Source organism: Octopus bimaculoides, chromosome 2 (assembly GCF_046866305.1).
Source record: "Octopus bimaculoides isolate indiv1 chromosome 2, ASM4686630v1, whole genome shotgun sequence".
Taxonomy (NCBI): Eukaryota; Metazoa; Mollusca; class Cephalopoda; order Octopoda; family Octopodidae; genus Octopus; species Octopus bimaculoides.
In genome coordinates, this window is record NC_142929.1 from 186,112,504 (window position 1) to 186,131,484 (window position 18,981).

At 39.3% G+C, this 18,981-nt stretch overlaps 1 protein-coding gene across 1 annotated transcript in view; it reads right to left on the reverse strand.

The window, feature by feature from the left end:
* The window catches only part of LOC106883880 (general transcription factor IIE subunit 1), a 50,546-nt gene extending 31,973 nt beyond the window's left edge, over positions 1–18,573 (reverse strand). Inside the window, exons 1-4 of the mRNA XM_014935021.3 lie at positions 18,419–18,573; positions 13,880–14,547; positions 8,873–9,077; positions 5,557–5,755 (exon numbers count right to left, since the gene is read on the reverse strand). Coding sequence (XP_014790507.2) covers positions 5,557–5,755; positions 8,873–9,077; positions 13,880–14,526 — 1,051 coding nt within the window. The 5' untranslated portion in view covers positions 14,527–14,547; positions 18,419–18,573. The remainder of the gene's footprint in view (positions 1–5,556; positions 5,756–8,872; positions 9,078–13,879; positions 14,548–18,418) is intronic.
* Positions 18,574–18,981: the final 408 nt, after the last annotated feature.

The window sequence follows — 18,981 nt, forward strand, 5'->3', positions numbered from 1 at the left end:
AAAACATATAGGCATAAATATGTCAGAATTAATATACATACTGCTTTATAAACATACACATACAAATATAAATGTACAGACAGTAAATAATTACACAGACACAGGCATATAGAATGATTCAGAAGGGAAAGAGGTGAATGCTGATTCCCTAGAGCCTTAGTATATTACTGGTACATATGGCTTAAAGTTTACATATAACCAAGACAAAAAAAAGAAATGACAACTATAATGGTATCTGAAATTTGCCTCAATTCTCATTCTACTCCTTAAGAAATAGGAATAAAATATTCCAAGATGAGCCGATGTTGAGTACACATACACACACACACGCATACAAAAAATGATTAACTACTAAGCGTTGATATGCACCCCACCCCCAACCTTCTTTTTTACTTGCTGAATCTGGGAGAAGAGCCTATGATCCATTGCAGGCCCTCTGAGATAGGTAGGACTGATGCTATTAATCATCATCATCATCGTTTAACATCCGCTTTCCATGCTAGCATGGGTTGGACGATTTGACTGAGGACTGGCAAGCCAGAAGGCTGCACCAGGCTCCAATCTGATCTGGCAGAATTTCTACAGCTGGATGCCTTTTCTAATGCCAACCATTCTGAGTGTGTAGTGGGTGTTTTTTACGTGCCACCAGTACGAGGGCCAGTCACACGGTACTGGCAATGGCCACACACAAAAAGGTGTTTTTTACATGCCACCTGCACATAATGTTCCATTTAAAATGTTGCAAGTGAACCCCTGCAGGAAAGACATGAGCAGGGAGGAGATTCCAGAGGGATAATGATCTGGGGAATAACAACTAGGCGTATGCAAGAAGAGTACTGATGAGGCAGAGAGACAAGTGAACTTGGGGAAGAGGGACATGAAGTGGTGGAGATATAAGACTAACCAGCTCCAAGGTATAGAGACCATTATGGTTGTTGCAACAGAAAAGACAGAGAAAGGAGATGGCATGCCTGTGGGCCAGAGGTGATGGAAGGCCAATCATCCAAATGGTTCTTCTCTGGATATAGTCCAAGATGTTTGTATGCATAGCCGTAGCACCATCTCATGTGAGGGAACAGCAGTCCATTATGGGCTTCACTTGAGGGCCAAAAGAGAAAAATTAGTCTTTGGGATATAGTCCTAGTTGTGCTAAGGATATGCTCTCACCAGGAGAGATCCTCAGTAACAGTGAAGCCCAACATCAGGAATGACTGTAAGAGTTGTAGCTGAGTGCTGCTTGTGTTTAGAGCGAGTGTGAAGTCATCAACATCACCATCATTTAATGTCCATTTCCCATGCTGGTATGGGTTGGACAGTTGAACAGGAGCTGGCAAAGCAGAGGATCACAACAAGCGCGACTGTCTGCTTTGGTATGGTTTCTGCAGCTGGATTTCCTTCCTAACACCAACCACTTTACAAAGCGCACTGAGTATTATTTACATGGCACCAGCACCAGTGAGGTTACCGAGTAACTCACAAGACAAGAACTCCTCAACTGAGTGAGTGTTGTATTGAGGGAGGTGGCTATATGCCAGGTGATGGGATGTTAAAGTATGATAGAGAGACTGGTACAGGTGTCTTGTCATAAGAGAGATACATGGTTACTCCTGTTGGAAAAGAAAGAGATGATGGTGGTGAAAATGGTGTTTTCTTGATATGAAAAGTGCTTGGGGATCTTTTTATTGTTAAAAGAGACAAGGTTGCTCCCACTGGAAGATGCTCTCAAAGTCTCCATTTATGGAATCAATGCAGGTTTGGTATGTGATGTTTTTGATAGCCTGTGGATGAAAGGTGATGTCATCTGCATAAGAGTGAGCATTGTCAGATGTAGCAGCAAGTAGGTCATTGATGTATTAAAGGGAAGAAGGGACAGGACCCTAAGAAACACTAGAGCTGAATGAGAATGGGGCTGAAAGAGCTCTATCCACACGTGCTGCAATGAGGCAACCTAACAAAGTTACCAATCCAGGAGCTGAAAAATGGATGCAGCCTGGAGGAAGTGCCAGTACCGCCTGACTGGCCTTCGTGCGGGTGGCACGTAAAAGCACCCACTACACTCTCTGAGTGGTTGGCGTTAGGAAGGGTATCCAGCTGTAGAAACTCTGCCAAATCAGATTGGAGCCTGGTGTAGTCATCCGGTTTCATCAGTCCTCAGTCAAATCGTCCAACCCATGCTAGCATGGAAAGCGGATGTTAAACGATGATGATGATGATGATGATGATGATGATGATGATGATGATGATGATTTGTATGCCAGACACAGTTGAAGGCTTTGATGATGTCTAAAGCAACAACACTGCTTTCTCTGAACTCCTCTACAGCAGAAGTCCACTGAATGGCACGAGAGAGAACTGGTTTCCAGTCGATCTGCACAAGCCATAGTGGTAGTCACTGAGTTGAAATCTATGTTTATACTTCTACAATACAAATTTTTTTATACAATTCCTAACAATATCTAATTATAAAAATATAAATAGGATACATAGGTAGGTACATGGGGTATATGAACAGACAACGACATACGCAAATAGAGACTGAAACACATGACCACATATACACACACACACTTGTCCACACATATGAAGAAGTGCACCCATACATACAAACATGGTACATAGCAGCAAAACACACACACACACACACACACTCAAACATGCACACACAAGGAGACAGAGGTACATACACATGCACACATGCACACATACATGCACACATGCACACATACATAAAAAACACACAAACACAGGAATATGCAGAATACATACATACATACATACATGCAAACACATACACATACATACATATATACACACACATACATACATACATGCAAACACATACACATACATACATATATACACACACATACATACATATATGCATATGCACACACACACAGACATACATACATACACACACACATGCATGCATACATACACACACACTGAGACACCCACATGCGCAAAAGCAAAAACAGAACGCAGCGTAAATAACGGACAGTCAAGGCTATTGAAAAGGTTGCAAGAGGCAACGAAAATTTTAGGAAAATAAAAATAAGAAATAAGTGGAAATGTTAACGGTGAGTGTGTTAAATAATAAGGCACAATAAGAAAATGACTCTCCCCAGACACAACAGAATATGCTTCAACACATGAAATCACATTAAAAAATCTTGCAAAGCAAATCCAAAAACGAAATATAAATAGGATGTTTTAAACATTGAACGACTATCAGGGTCCAGTAGAGTAAAACGGGAATCAAAGGGGAGGGTGTCCACAAACAAAATATGGTTGAGAACCACTGTTTTAAACCATACCATCGATCACAACAAAACTTAAGAATGACCAAGTGAAAATCAAGGGTGACAACTTTTGAAGTCTATTCGTATATAAGAACGATAACTCATGAGGCTATAAGACCAGTAACTCTTCTTTACAAGCTGCAGAACTGACTGATAGGTTACTATTGAATAGACAACCACAAGATAGGTTTAAGTCGGTGTGAGTAAATATGATAACCTACATATTACAACATACAATCAGTTCCACAATTACATAATAATAACGTCACACTCCTTTCAGATTAATTATAATTTAATTACAGAGCAATTATTTTAAAATTTGCTATTTCAAGTTGAAACGGATTGAACAAAACTCCTTGCAGTTGTTTTCTATGGCCAGATATGACATAACTTGCACATCTTTTCAAGTAAAATAACCTCTAGATGTAAAGGCATAGTAATGTAACGTTTCATATCCGAACTTGGAGCCATGTCTGACAGGTTTAAATTAACGTTTTTCCTTCTACACCTACACCTCCTCCTAATTTAGTAATTCCATTCTTATCCTTCTCACCTCATCTTATTCTTTCACCTCTCTCACTTTTCCTCCTCGTTCCATCTAGCTCTCTCTCCCATCACTTCCTGTCCATGTTGTTGTTGTTGTCACTCCGTCGCTTACGACGTCGAGGGTTCCAGTTGATCCAATCAACAGAACAGCCTGCTCGTGAAATTAACGTGCAAGTGGCTGAGTACTCCACAGACACGTGTACCCTTAACGTAGTTCTCGGGGATATTCAGCATGACACAGTGTGACAAGGCTGGCCCTTTGAATTACAGGCACAAGACAAACAGGAAGTAAGAGTGAGAGAAAGTTGTGGTGAAAGAGTACAGCAGGGTTCGCCACCATCCCCTGCTGGAGCCTCGTGGAGCTTTTTAGGTGTTTTCGCTCAATAAACACTCACAACGCCCGGTCTGGGGATCGAAACCGCGATCCTATGACCGTGAGTCCGCTGCCCTAACCACTGGGCCTCCACCCTATCCATGTACGAAATTCCAATGGTTCATGCACTTTTTATTAGTTGCAACCAGTTTTTCTTCGAGGATGTAAATTTCTGCTGTTTCTCTTTAATTTCTCCCCTGTCAAGTTTTTCCTGAAGAACTCTGTAACATTGGGTTTCCCACTCCCCATGGCAAGTTCACTGTACTCTTTTAGTCAATTTTAACTAAATCTTAGTTAAACACATCTCTATTATATCTATATTACATTTATTATAACATGGGTCAATTGACAGCATCATTAGTATCAGGCAAATGCCTTATGGTTATTTGTTCAGATTCATTATGTTCTCCTGAGTTCAAATCCCACCATCATTCAGGTGTCAATAAAATAAAGTACTAATCAAATTTTCAGGTTAGTTCCTCTCTCTCTCTATCTGTCTCTTTTAGAAGTGGCTAGGCTACACAATGAGGACATGACGGACCAATCTCAATGTTCCTTTCCATCAAGATAGCCATTTCCACTCTACTGCAGTGCAAGAACATGGTCTTCAAAGTTCTGGTGGAGTATGGACTTGTGACTTTAAAGATACACAAAATAGCCTCTATGTAGTCAACTGAGCTGCTAGAAATAACAGCCAAATAGCCTTCAAATCACACTCACCATCATCATCATCCTTCATCCTTTCACATCTACATGGGTTGGCCAGATCATTATGGTCCATGTCAGTTCTTATTGAAAGTTACTGCCCACTTAGACAGGTCAGAGGACCCCTCTTTGTCATATGTTCCATGGCATGGTTTCTATGGCTAGATACCTTTCCTAAACCAACTGCTTTGCTTGGAAGGATGTTATGTCCTGAGCAAAACTAAGATTCCTCCCAACACCACATCTCTCATAAAAATGGAAAGAACACAGATATTGTAATCCTAAAACCTTGAAACTAATGGATGGTCACAACTGGAATGCTTTTGATCAAAGGACTGACCTTCGACTAAATCACAACAACAACCTCCAAGAAAGTAAGCCAACAAAAAAAAGTTATTGTATGGTTATTAGATATGCTAATATGCTAGAAATAGCAGTTAGTCTCCTTCAAAATGCATTCTACTGCTAATAAAAAAGGAAGGGCATGTAAGGCAATATAGTTGTAGAATAAGCATATTTTTTTCTTTGTAGTAGTCGGCTAGTTGTAGTCGTAGATGTACAAAAGTTGAGGATGTAATATCTTTGACTTTACATCTGTGGACATGTCATATAGAAAGAGAGAGAACTCACCGGTCACTGACGTTGATGGTTGAGCTGTTTCTTCATCTGAGTCACTCGATGACCCATGGTCACTACCTGAGAAGAGAGCCATTAATGCAGCTGAAGCTACAGATTTCTTCTCATGCACTAAAAGTGTTCGCATGATGTCGTCACTGCACTCCATAGATTCTGCCCTGGATGTGCTTGGCTTATGCATCACTTCAGCTGGCTGAAAACAAAACAGAAAACAAGATCATCATCATCATTTAATGTCCGCTTTCCATGCTGGCATGGGTTGGACGATTTAACTGAGAATTGGCAAACTGGATGGTTGCACCAGGCTCCAATCTGATCTGGCAGAGTTTCTACAGCTGGCTGACCTTCCTGACGCCAACCACTCCGAGAGTGTAGTATTAAAAATATTTCACAACTAGGCATAGGAGTGGCTGTGTGGTGAGTAGCTTGCTTACCAACCACATGATTCCGGGTTCAGTCCCACTGCGTGGCACCTTGGACAAGTGTCTTCTACTATAGCCTCCGGCCGACCAAAGCCTTGTGAGTGGATTTGGTAGACGGAAACTGAAAGAAGCCCATCGTATATATGTATATATATGTATGCGTGTGTGTCTGTGAGCTTTGTGAGATTTGGTAGATGGAAACAGAAAGAAACCAGATGTGTATGTGTGTCTATGTGTATCCTTGTCTTGAAACCATACTATGCTTGTAAATCATCATCAAACAAGCAATCCAGTCTTCTATGATAGACATGTCTGACAATGGGGAAATATTGTCTTACTTGGAAATATGTAAGGGTGGGTAGCAGGAAAGCCATCCTGCCATAGAATATCTATCTGCCTCAACATAATTCCATTTGACCCATGCAAACATGGAAAAGTGGACATCAAAACGATGATGATGATGATGTGTGTGTGTGTATGTATTTACATATACATATATATATATAAAAATTTAAGGAATGGAGAAAACGCATGTTATAATTGCATAGTATGTTATAGTATGCAATTATAACATGCGTTTTCTCCATTCCTTAAATTTTTAAATATACTCAAATACCCAAAACTTCAAGGAGTTCCTGCCTTAAAAACAGGAACAACACCAAAGTTATTTTGTGTTCTTTGCTACATTGGTTTCTATTAACCCATTTATTCTATCCGAAGAATTATTATTCATTAAGATAGAAGAAATACATATAATTATATATATATATAAGGAGTAGGTAGTAACTCTATAAGATGTACCCGGTGCAAGCTATGGACACATAAGAGGTGCAGCAACATCAAAGGCAGGTTAACTAGCAAGTTAGTTTTTGTTTGTGGCAGATGTTCAGGTGCAATAAACACTGTAAACAAACAGGAAACAACTTCTATCTCATTCCAGGGTGAAAAACTAGAGGTAGTCGATAGCTTCCGCTATCTGGGCGACCAAGTTAGTAGTGGTGATGGGTGCGCTGAAAGTGTAGCTGCTAGAATAAGAATAGCCTGGGCAAAGTTTAGAGAGCTCTTACCCCTGCTGGCGACAAAGGGACTCTCACTCAGAGTAAAAGGCAGACTGTATGACGCATGCGTACGAACAGCCATGGTACATGGCAGTGAAACATGGGCTGTAACTGCTGAGGACATACGTAAGCTTGCAAGGAATGAAGCCAGTATGCTCCGTTGGATGTGTAATGTCAATGTGAATACCCGTCAGATTGTAAGTATCTTGAGAGAAAAGCTGAACATTAGAAGCATCAGTTGTGGTGTGCAAGAGAGACGATTGCGCTGGTATAGACATGTGGTGAGAATGGATGAGGATAGCTGCGTGAAAAAGTGCCACACCCTAACAGTTGAGGGAACCCGTGGAAGAGGTAGGCCCAGGAAGACCTGGGCTGAGGTGGTGAGGCAAGACCTTCGTACATTGGGCCTCACCGAGGCGATGACTACTGACCGAGACCTTTGGAAATGTGCTGTGCGTGAGAAGACCCGGCAAGCCAAGTAAGATCGTTGCCAGTGCCCTGGACTGGCTCTTGTGCGGGTGGCACATGAGATGCACCATTTTGAGCGTGGCCGTTGCCAGTACCGCCTGACTGGCTCCCGTAGGATTTTCGAGCGAGATCGTTGCCAGTGCCCCTGGACTGGCTTGTGCGGGTGGCACATAAAAGACACCATTTCGAGCGTGGCCGTTATCGTGCGGGTGACACGTAAAAGCACCCACTACACTCTCTGAGTGGTTGGCGTTAGGAAGGGCATCCAGCTGTAGAAACTCTGCCAAATTAGACTGGAGCCTGGTGTTGCCATCCGGTTTCATCAGTCCTCAGTCAAATCGTCCAACCCATGCTAGCATGGAAAGCGGACGTTAAACGATGATGATGATGATGATGATATATATATATATATATATATATATATATATATATATATCATCATCATCATTTAGCATCTGCTTTCCATGCTGGCATGGGTTAGACGGTTTGACTGGAACTGGTAAGCTGGAGAGCTGTACCAGGTTCCAGTTCGAATTTGGCTTGGTTTCTATGGCTGGATCCCCTTCCTAATATCAACCTCTCCAAGAGTGGAGTGAGAGCCTTTTACATGCCACCAGCACGGGTGCTTTACTTGTCACCGGCATAGGTGCCTTTATGTGTCACCAGCATGGGTGCCGCTATGTGTCATCGGCATAGGTGCCTTTATGTGTCCCCAGCATGGGTGCCGCTATATGTCATCGGCAAAGGTGCCTTTATGCGTCATCGGCATGAGTGTTTTTACCAGTCATGACTATGATTTCACTTGGCTTGATGAGTCTTCTCAAGCACAGCAAATCGCCAAAAGTCTCAATCACTTATGATTGCTTCTGCGGGACCCAACATCCAAAGATCAGGCTTCACATCAGCGGCAGTCACTCAGCACCAAGTGGCTATGTGTTTTATCAACAGACAAATGAAAATCAAATATTTCAACTACTGCTGCATCTTTTGTTACTCAAAAGATTACAAGTCTTATTTCTTTACTGCCCACAAGGGGGCTACACACAGAGGGGACAAACAAGGACATACAAACGGATTAAGTCGGTTATATCGACCCCAGTGCATAACTGGTACTTATTTAATCGACCCCGAAAGGATGAAAGGCAAAGTCGACCTCGGCGGAATTTGAACTCAGAACATAACGGCAGACGAAATACGCTAAGCATTTCACCAGGCGTGCTATCGTTTCTGCCTGCTCGCCAAAAGATTACAAGTCTAACAAGAGGAAGAGCATGAAGCCAGTTGTAGAAACAATTGTTCCAGCACACAATAAATGCTTCTATACACAGAAGTTGAAGATGAGAAGACCTCCCCAACTCTTACCTTGCTAACAACAGCTGTTGGCTTCTCAATTGTACTCTCTTTCATCCAGACCGGCTGCTCTTTCACAGGTTTGTTGTCTCGCTGGTTCGTTTCATCTGACACTGTGATCGTCACTGTATTCTCCTCATAGCCATAGCTGATGTTTTTTGTTGCTTCACCACACCACACTGATTTATTATCATATTTGGGATTATTACTTTGGGATCTGGAAAGGAAGTGGACAAAAAACAATTAAACGAATACAGATGGTACTTAGTCTGATACTGCTCCTTATCATCATTATATTTTTTAATTTTCAAACAGATTATTCAGAGGAGGTAGAGCAACACCTATGAGTGGTTAGTCTACATTACAACTAGAGGATCAGAGGGCTGGTTTCCTGGTTTCTCTGGCATGTATATTCCTCCCTGAATGGGACGTCAGTCCATCACAAGTTTACTCATTTTAAACAGTTGAATGGACTGGGCCAATATGAAATGAAGTGCTTTGCACAAGAACACAAAGCATCACCCAGTCCAAGAATCAAAACCAAAATCTAATGATCATGAGCACAACCCCACTAACCACTAAGCCATGTGCTTCCACACCCATAAAACATGATCAGAATACTTGCAAGAGTGGACTCTGCTACAAGCATCCAAGGTCAGGTGGTGGCATTAAACAGGACACAGGTCAAGTCTAATACACAAGAACCAGAACACTCCCTCTGCCCAACATCTACAGGTTCCATTTACCAAATTTCTTTCAAAAGGCTTTGAATAACTCAAAGACATTTACTGAATATGCAGCCAGTGGGATCAAATCCCAGAGTACGATGTGTAAAACAAACTTTCTAACCCCACAACCATGTCAGAATAAACACATACACTCAACATCAGCATTGATGTGTCATTAGATTTGTCCATGCAAGAATAACTAGACATACTTGCAGCACAGTGAATCACCATTCATTTTGGACTGTTGTCATCTTATCTATAAACAAAATATCTTAAACCTTTTAGCATTCAAATTACTCTGTTTGAATTCACTATGCATTATCTCCTAACTTTGAAAGTTTGATGATGTGATGGTTTATTTTTATAATGACATTGTAAGGTAGGTATGAGAGGCCAGATTGGGCTGGTTTGCACATAAAACAGATGGAATATTTTGGCCAGATATGGTCAGTTTAAATGCTAAAGGGTTAAAATCTGATATTACAGAGTCCCATTCCTCCAAGACAGCTACTTCCACTCAACTGCAATGTAATAATGTGGTTGCTGAGGCTCTGGAAGAGTATGGCACATGACAAGTTACGATACAAGTTAAACAGATACTGCGGGAAAGGTATCCATAGGACACTCTCTACCAACTGAATGCAACACTTTTCCTTTCAGACTTCAACATGATAGAATCCTGCTGTATAATTCTTAAATAAATAGAGACATTACATGGTTTAATACTACATCTTTATGTATTGATGTCTGTATCCAAGTCCTCTGTTGTATTTAGACCAGGCTTTGTTGGATGTTGACATGAGTTCACAGCATACCAACACCCTCTACACTTACTAACATAATTTTGTCCACTTTTTTAACATCCACATATCACCTCTTGCTAACAAGCAAATCACACATCCAGTTCCTTCTCCAAGACATAAATCTCTCAGCAGTGAAATATATCAGACTATGGAGCCTATATACAGCCAGATGGACTGGACTGTTAATGGTTACATGTCTTGACTATGTACTTGTTACAGCAATGATGAAGCGTTGTATGAACTATTAATACTTCAGATACATTGTCTGAAACTGAACTGTCGCACACAGTCACCACTCTCTGCACACACACACACACACAAATATATATTATTTCAGTACCCATGTCTGTGTGGGGGCCAGCATGCCAAAGAATAGGCCCAACATTTATTCTGCTTGCCATAAAAGGCAACTAAAAGAGGTTGAGGTAGGATTTGCACTCCAGCCTTGTAAAACCATCACCAGTAACTATTACCCAAAACAGGATTGTTGCCTGAGTGATGCAAAGGTGTCATCTGCCAGGATTAGTAGGGAATCACCAACAAATGGTGGATGCAGCAACATGCTGTTATAGCATTTGTCCCCATACTACTATTACTAGTCACACGAGAGTAGGGATCTACACTTGGCAAGTTTTGCTTCAGTCTATGTTGGTAGATCATGGCGAGGTAACATTGCAGTGTCCTCTCCCAGATGCAGACCAGCATAAGGTTGTATGTAAAACCAGGAGCTGACTATGCAGCAAGTCTCTCCTCTTCATTTTACCAATGTTACCCAAGAGAACGACACAGGCCAATACAACTTTGCACTAGTATCATTGCAGGAAATACCAGGACAAAGTTGAAGACAATATCAGACTACTTTAAGGACTCCAGCTCCGGTTATATTACCAATTAAATTGAACCTTGAAGGAAGGAAGATAAGCTGATCGAAGATTTGAATGCAGAATGTAAAGAATGAAACAATGCTCTAGTAATTTTGACACCGACAATATCTCATCATCATCATCATCGTTTAACATCCGCTTTCCATGCTAGCATGGGTTGGACGATTTGACTGAGGACTGGTGAACCAGATGGCTACACCAGGCTCCAATCTGATTTAACAGAGTTTCTACAGCTGGATGCCCTTCCTAACGCCAACCACTCCGAGAGTGTAGTGGGTATTTTTACGTGCCACCAGCACTGGCAACGGCCACGCTCGAAATGGTGTATTTTACGTGCCACCTGCACAGGAGCCAGTCCAGCGGCACTGGCAACGAACTTGCTCGAATGTCTTTTCACGTGCCACTGGCACAAGTGCTAGGAAGGCAATGTTGGTAACGATCACGCTCAAATGGTGCTATTTACGTGCCCCCAGCACAGAAGCCAGACAGCTGGTGCTCTGGAAACAATCACGCTCAGACGGTGCTCCACTTGCCCACGGTGACACGCAGTGGGATTGAACCCAAAACTTCTTAACCACACAGCCATAAGCGTATATATATATGAATACTTAAAAATACATACTTATATACACGTGCACGCACCAACATGGGACTACGGTCAACAGTATCTATCACAAGGCGGCGAGCTGGCAGAAACGTTAGCACACCGGGCGAAATGCTTCGCTGTATTTCGTCTGCCGCTACGTTCTGAGTTCAAATTCCGCCGAGGTCGACTTTGCCTTTCATCCTTTCGGGGTCGATAAATTAAGTACCAGTTACGCACTGGGGTAGATGTAATCGACTTAATCCGTTCGTCTGTTCTTGTTTGTTCCCTCTATGTTTAGCCCCTTGTGGGCAATAACGAAATAAGTATCTATCATTGGGTTACAAACCCTAACCTGATGTCATCTTAGATGAACAGAAGCAAATCCAAGTTAGACAACCAATACTCAATATCATGAGTTACCTCCCTTAATTACATTCTCGTCAACGAATTTCCCTATAATCTATCAAAGTGTTATTTTCTCGTATGATTTTCAGTGAAATCGTTCTTCACTCCAAACAAAATATTTTTCTATAGTGATAATTATATTACTATATTTCAATTCTCATTCCAAATCTAAGATGATTAGTATTAAGTAGTTAAGACAGTTCCTACCTCTCATTTGCAGTATTTTGATATTCTCGTAAGAATATACTTATATCCAATAAGTTTCCATCCAACAATATCCTGGTGGCTCCCACCACAGGCCGATATTAACCCTTTAACATTATTCTGTCAAATACATGGGCAAGACTTCTGCCCCCACCACTACCACAAAAAAACCACCCGTTTCTTAAATTTTTTAATTTTTTTCGACACCCCTCTCCCTTTCGTCTACGGGGAATACGAATCTGCAAAAAATTGGCAAAAATGGGTTAGGGTTTTAAGGTTAGTGTTGAGGAAAAAAGTCAAAATTGAAGAATTGGGGGGAGGGGGGATTTTATAATGCCGATTTTTGGAGGGGGGGATTTTACAATGCCGATTTTTCCAGAACCTCTGTATCTAAAACGGGTTTTTGGCAAAAAAAATTTTAAAAAGAAACAAACTTGGGAGAAAATGGAAGGAGGGGGTGCAGAAGTCTTTCCAAATCGTGCATCATCATGTAGCTTTGATATATTGATGATGCAATTGTTTATATTTAGAATGACATTGTAGGATAGGTGTGAGAAGCTGGATCTAGCCAATTTAAATGTTAAATGGTTAAATACTTCGGATCTTTCTGAATTGACGGGCAACACTTGTTTTCTTAACGAAACACTTTCAAACTTGGAATACTGGTAGAATGTGTCATATAAAACAACTTTTTCTCTTAGCCTTCTTAACAAAAAATTGTACATTGCAAGTTATTTCATGTTAAAGTTGTTGTATTTCTGTAATTTCAACCAATCACTGACGTCTATTCAGCTGAATACAGTTACTGCTGTTTTTGTAAACAATAATTTTTGCCCGTGTCAAGATCGTTATTCCGTAGTAAGGATTTAGGGTTTAAGGGTTAGGGTTCGGATTTTAGAGTTAGGGTTGAGTTAGGTTATGGCAAAAATAATCATAACCCTAACCCTAAAACTAACCCTAACTCTAAAACCCAAACCCTAACCCTAAAACCCTAAAGCTAAAACCAGTACAAACGCATGAACAATGTCATAAATAACAGTACCACCGATAGTTGTTGCTGACAAACAACAGCACTAATTTTATTCAAGGGAAATGATCCCATTACACCGCTAAAACATGTTTACATTCCACGGCGGTAATTGTTTTCACCTCAATAGACGTCAGTGATTGGTTGAAATTACCGAAATACGACAATTTTTTACATGAAATAACTTCGAATAAAAAAATTTTTATCTGTTCTATAACACAAAATATACAAGTATACGAAGTTTGAAAGTGTTTTGGTACCAAAAACACTACATAAAACATAAATGAAAAGTGGTGTCCGTCAATTCAGAAAGATCCAATACTTCAAATCCCACCCATCCATCCACTGGAGGCGGAAAAAGAGGAGAGAAAGATTTACATACTTTTGTGTAATTGATTTCATATCAACAGGTTCTGGTTCAAGAATCTCCGGTGCCAACCGCACATCTTCACATTCTTTCAGCAAGTCATATATCGGTTGGATTTGTTCATTGAACTTTGCTAACATTGTCCGTGCATCTTGTTTCGGTATTGCACTCTCATCTTCCTCCACCTCTACCTGACAAATCATACACATTAATAAACCGGTGTAAGGGTCTAATAACTGACCGGCCTCCAGGTCAGTGTAGGTCTTCTCACACTGTGTACACTTGAAGGATGACCGACTTGTGCTCTGACGCTCAGCTGCTTCAATCTTTCGACGGACGTGGTCCAATTTATATTTGACAACATTGACAAAAACTTTATAGTTGATGAAATAGTAGTTGTGTCGAGTGGTGTGACCCTCAGCATCGGTCTCAACCCTCATGCGCACTTTCACAATTTTATCCATTTTCAGAGTATTCAGCATAGAACGTAACTGTTTGCGCTCAAACTTCAACAAATCAATAATGTCATCTTCCTTCATACAAGGATGTCGCACTAAAAGATCTAAAATAATGGCATGTTCAATACTGTAGAAACCTCGTACTATGAGGCGGACCAATCTTTTCAAGGATTCTGGTACCTCGTGCAGTAATTCTGTTTCCATGTCTCAGCAAATGTTGAAATACTTGCAAAAAAAAGACAAAATGAAAAGCACAGATATAAGTAAAATTGATAAAAATCAAAACATTACTTACATTAGAAACATAATCACTACAGTCAATGGTCATCTAAACTTCAACAAAAGACAACCAATGTAATCACATGATCAGTTAATTGTAAATCTAATTCTCAATCATTTAAAAGACAAGTCAAATGTCTTACAAGAGAATATCAAATAGTAAAGGGGGGGAAGAGTCAGAGGAGGATAGACAGTGCATGTAACCTTTTTCTAGACCTCTGGGACCAGTGAAAGGAAGTTATCCTTAGATCAGAAGCCTGGACAGGTGATGGCATTAAATCAGGCAACTGAATAAATCTACCACTTAAAAATAAGAGCAGTCTCTTTGACAGGCTTCTGTATAGTTTTCATCAACCCAGTTTTACTTCAAGACTGTTGAAGATATTTGCTCAGGATGCTGTGCAGTAGGGTAAAATCCTAAACCACATAGCTGCAAAGCAAACTTGTTAAATCCCACAGTAGTAAGACTAATTATCTAACTAATTTATTTATATCAACTAATTAGTTGTGTGAAACCTGGGTGAGAAGACTGACAAGTAAGACCACATATAAGGGTATGATAAGTAGATTCAGGAATATCGGTGGTCTGATCATTAATAAGATTCTGTCTTCAGCCTATTTCTCTTCACACAAGAACTCAGGACAAGCTGCTCATTAGAAGTACTGAATGAGAAGCAAAAATCGATCAAAGATGTATAAATAAAACTTAAGTGGGCTTCACAAATGATATGAAGGTAAACATCACTTTTTGTTTACATGGTTGAATTTGAATATACAAACTGGATAATTAAATTTATGAAAGACAGGGTGAGAACCATAACATTAGCTACCTCCCATATACAAGAGTCTCCATAAATTAAATGCCTTAAACTATTTATGTCTGAGTAGGAAAAAAATATATAAGTTATGTTACCTAAATGACACAATGCTACAATTGATATGAATGATAGTATACTGACTAAGGAATCAGGAAGTTACAAATAAGGGTGAATTAGTATGGAAGGGGAAGTATACTTCCATTGCCACTAACCACCCAACCCATGGTTAAGTAGCATTTTACATTTTCTCTGTCATTTTAAAATGCTGCTATGGATTGTCAAGGTCTGTCATACAGTATTTTGAAAACTGTCACAATCTTATTTTCTCATCTATGAGGTCCAACAAATTGAAATCTGACCTCATCAGTTTCTATTCTACAAATACCTCCCACTGTCAGTACACAACAATAACAATACCATTTTTGACTGTTACAGTTTTGATTTTCCTTGTAGTTGTTGTCTTTCCCAGTTTACAAAACTTCCTCTTGAATTTACTGTTTAGATCAATAAACAATATGGAAAATATTTCTTTTTTTGAAAGTTAAAGATATAAATAACAATTTCAAATTTTGGCACAAGGTCAGCAATTTCAGGGAGGAGTTAAAGTCAATTATATGGACCCCAGCATTTAACTGGTACTTATTTTATCGACCTTGAAAGGAAAAAAAAAGCAAAGTCAACCTCAGCAGAATTTGAACTCAGAGTGTAAGTAACCGAAAGAAATGCCGCTTAGCAATTCTGCCAGCTTGCTACCTTAATAAAAGCTATAACAGCATATAACTATTAAGTTAAAAAAACCCATTGCATGGAAAAAGTCCAAGGCTGCCCATAGGATGGGAGGATTAAAGTTTCCAAAATGGATGTAAAAATTCAAAGGACTGCTTTAGTCCAATGTTAGAATGCTTGTTTTTTTTAATTGTTTAATTGTAGGTTTGTATCCCAGAGGTAACCTTCAACATATTCTATTTAAATGGGTTTCTAAGCCAATATCTACACACTATTATTTATAGCTTAATCTGCTTCGAGATCCACCAATCCAAAAAAAAAATTCCTTCACATTCTCTTGAAGTTTATAAACTCTTATGACATCAACATTATGGAAAGTATTTTTTTAATCAATCAGTCTTATTCTTGAAATTTTATCAGTCCCGTAAAATTTTTAGAGAAAATGAAGAAAAGTAACACATTTTAAAATAATGTTTTGTTGGGATTTTTCCCAACTAATACAACGTGGGCTGTATTAAAAAACTCGTTACACCAGTTGCATTCCCTTGAATTATAACTTTTGAAACTCAATAGCAAAGAAACAAAAGTTCCTGCACATCATCCACTGCTTCAATGAGTTGTTTGCAGAGTTTATGAATTGTTAGATGTGTGGTTGTGCTATAAGATCCCATGATATGGGAATGATTTGGTTTGAAACTCAGTGCATCATTGGTTGTATTTTTGCATTGCTTGGCATAGCAGCATTGATGCATGAAATAGTGAAGGATGATTGCACAAATGTATCCACTCCAGTGGTATCCCATGAGACACCAGTCCTCATCTCCAAGTTAAATCATTTGGACGTTTCCCATCTGATCAATACAACAATACGTACACAGCATACAGAGGATACAATCAGATTACTATTCAACTCCCACTGAAAACTTGAGGACTGCCAATTAAGGAAGTAAAAACAAAATAAATAACACATTAATGGAAAAGTAAACTACTTCACTTCATTACTTTTAATCTAATCTCAATTAAGAACTCAAATTCAATTTATAACAATTTCGTTTTATGTATTTCCTCCCTGTTTGTAGACAATATGGGGTACCAATTCACAATAGATAACATGAAAAATGAAGGAAAACAAAATTTATTTTTGCGATTGCTAGTGTTGTTGTTTAGCACCAGGTCAGCTTTGAACAAGTAAACATGACCAGAGGCTTTCAACCGCGACTTTGTCACCCTTTTTTGTATCTATGAAATAGATAAAAAAAATTAAGAGTGCTCCATCCTTCCTGTCTTTTCCTAAGCACAGAGGGCCCACACCCACTTTAGGAATATGTATTACTGTCTTCCTGTTTTAGAGACACATAGTGTACTTCTTTATTGAGACTGTTGATATGATCTGAAAGTGGTTTCGCTGCTATTTCTGACAGATCGATCCCATATCTCTCATTACAACATTCTGGTGCAGTTAATTCGAATCCACTGGTTACAAAAGAAATGAGACTTATATTTTTATATGCCTAATACAAATGAGACTTGAATAGAGGGCATAAAAAAAAGTGTTTCTTAAAATAACTACTGATTAACTGTGAAGCCTACGAGATGTCAGTTCGCTTCCCACATGGCACTCCTGTTTTCTCTTCATTTACATTCTTCCAATCCATTCCACGTTTACATTTACTATATAGGTATATCTTGGATAAATTAAAAGAACATTTTCTTTGGAACATAATTTCTGTCTTAACTATTTACATAATGATTGATGCAATCAGTTTTGATGTGGATCAACAAATAAACGTATACCACTTGTAATTAAATACAAGGATACACAATACCTACACAAACACGAGCTAAGACTTTACGCTCGACCTACAAGAAACAGCAGCCAAATTTTCCTTTATTCACACTCTGTCGTTTTAAAAAAGGAGAAATGTAGCTTTAAATAGTTATGAAAAGAAAGAAGACGGGACAGGCGTGAGTGGAACATCACTGACCATATGATCTAGAGCTAAACAACAACAGCTGATCTAGGGCTAAACAGCAAATATATATATATCATATTATATTATATTATATATATATATATATATATATATATTATATATATATAATACGTTGGTTCTCGCAGTGTGTGTGTGTGTGTATAGAAGATGAAGGATAAACTTTAGCGATGTTCGTTAAGTTTTCTTGTGAAAAAGGCGAACCGAATATAGACTCCGAAATGTATTTTGTTGGAGAGAGTGTATGTTAAATATTAGTGAGATACAATAAAACTAACTTACACACAAATACTAAAGATTAGCCATTACTGTGAGCAATTCTTGTTATAAACAAAACATTTGTGAAGCGCGCCATCAGCTTCCGGTGGCGGGTGTTGTTACAAATGAAGGAATGGCTTTCGAAAGCGAAACGGAATTTAGTTTCAAACACAAAACGGAATACGATTCGTTTCTAATGCGATAAATAAAACAGTTGTTATTGTTGTTAATTAACCGTAGTTCGGTCATTAGATTGAAGAACATTCCGACGATGACCATCCCATCTTTTGCTCAAGTCTACCGTGTACAGGGCATTATCTGGCCATGCAGTACTTCCCTACTGATTCGATATTGCAGAGTATAATAATAGAAGACTAATCTCATCTCCCGTCACCGTTTAGTTGCCCATCATCCATGGACAATGATCTTTAATGTTTGCCGTGTTCTGTTGTCAGATCTTCAACATCTTTAATTGATATATAACATATCTGAGTCTGATTAATGGAATACCGAAAAATTCTGAAGGAAAAAAAAATTCCTTTAGCATTGTAGTAAAGTACAGCAAGTGAAATATGAGAAAAAACGCA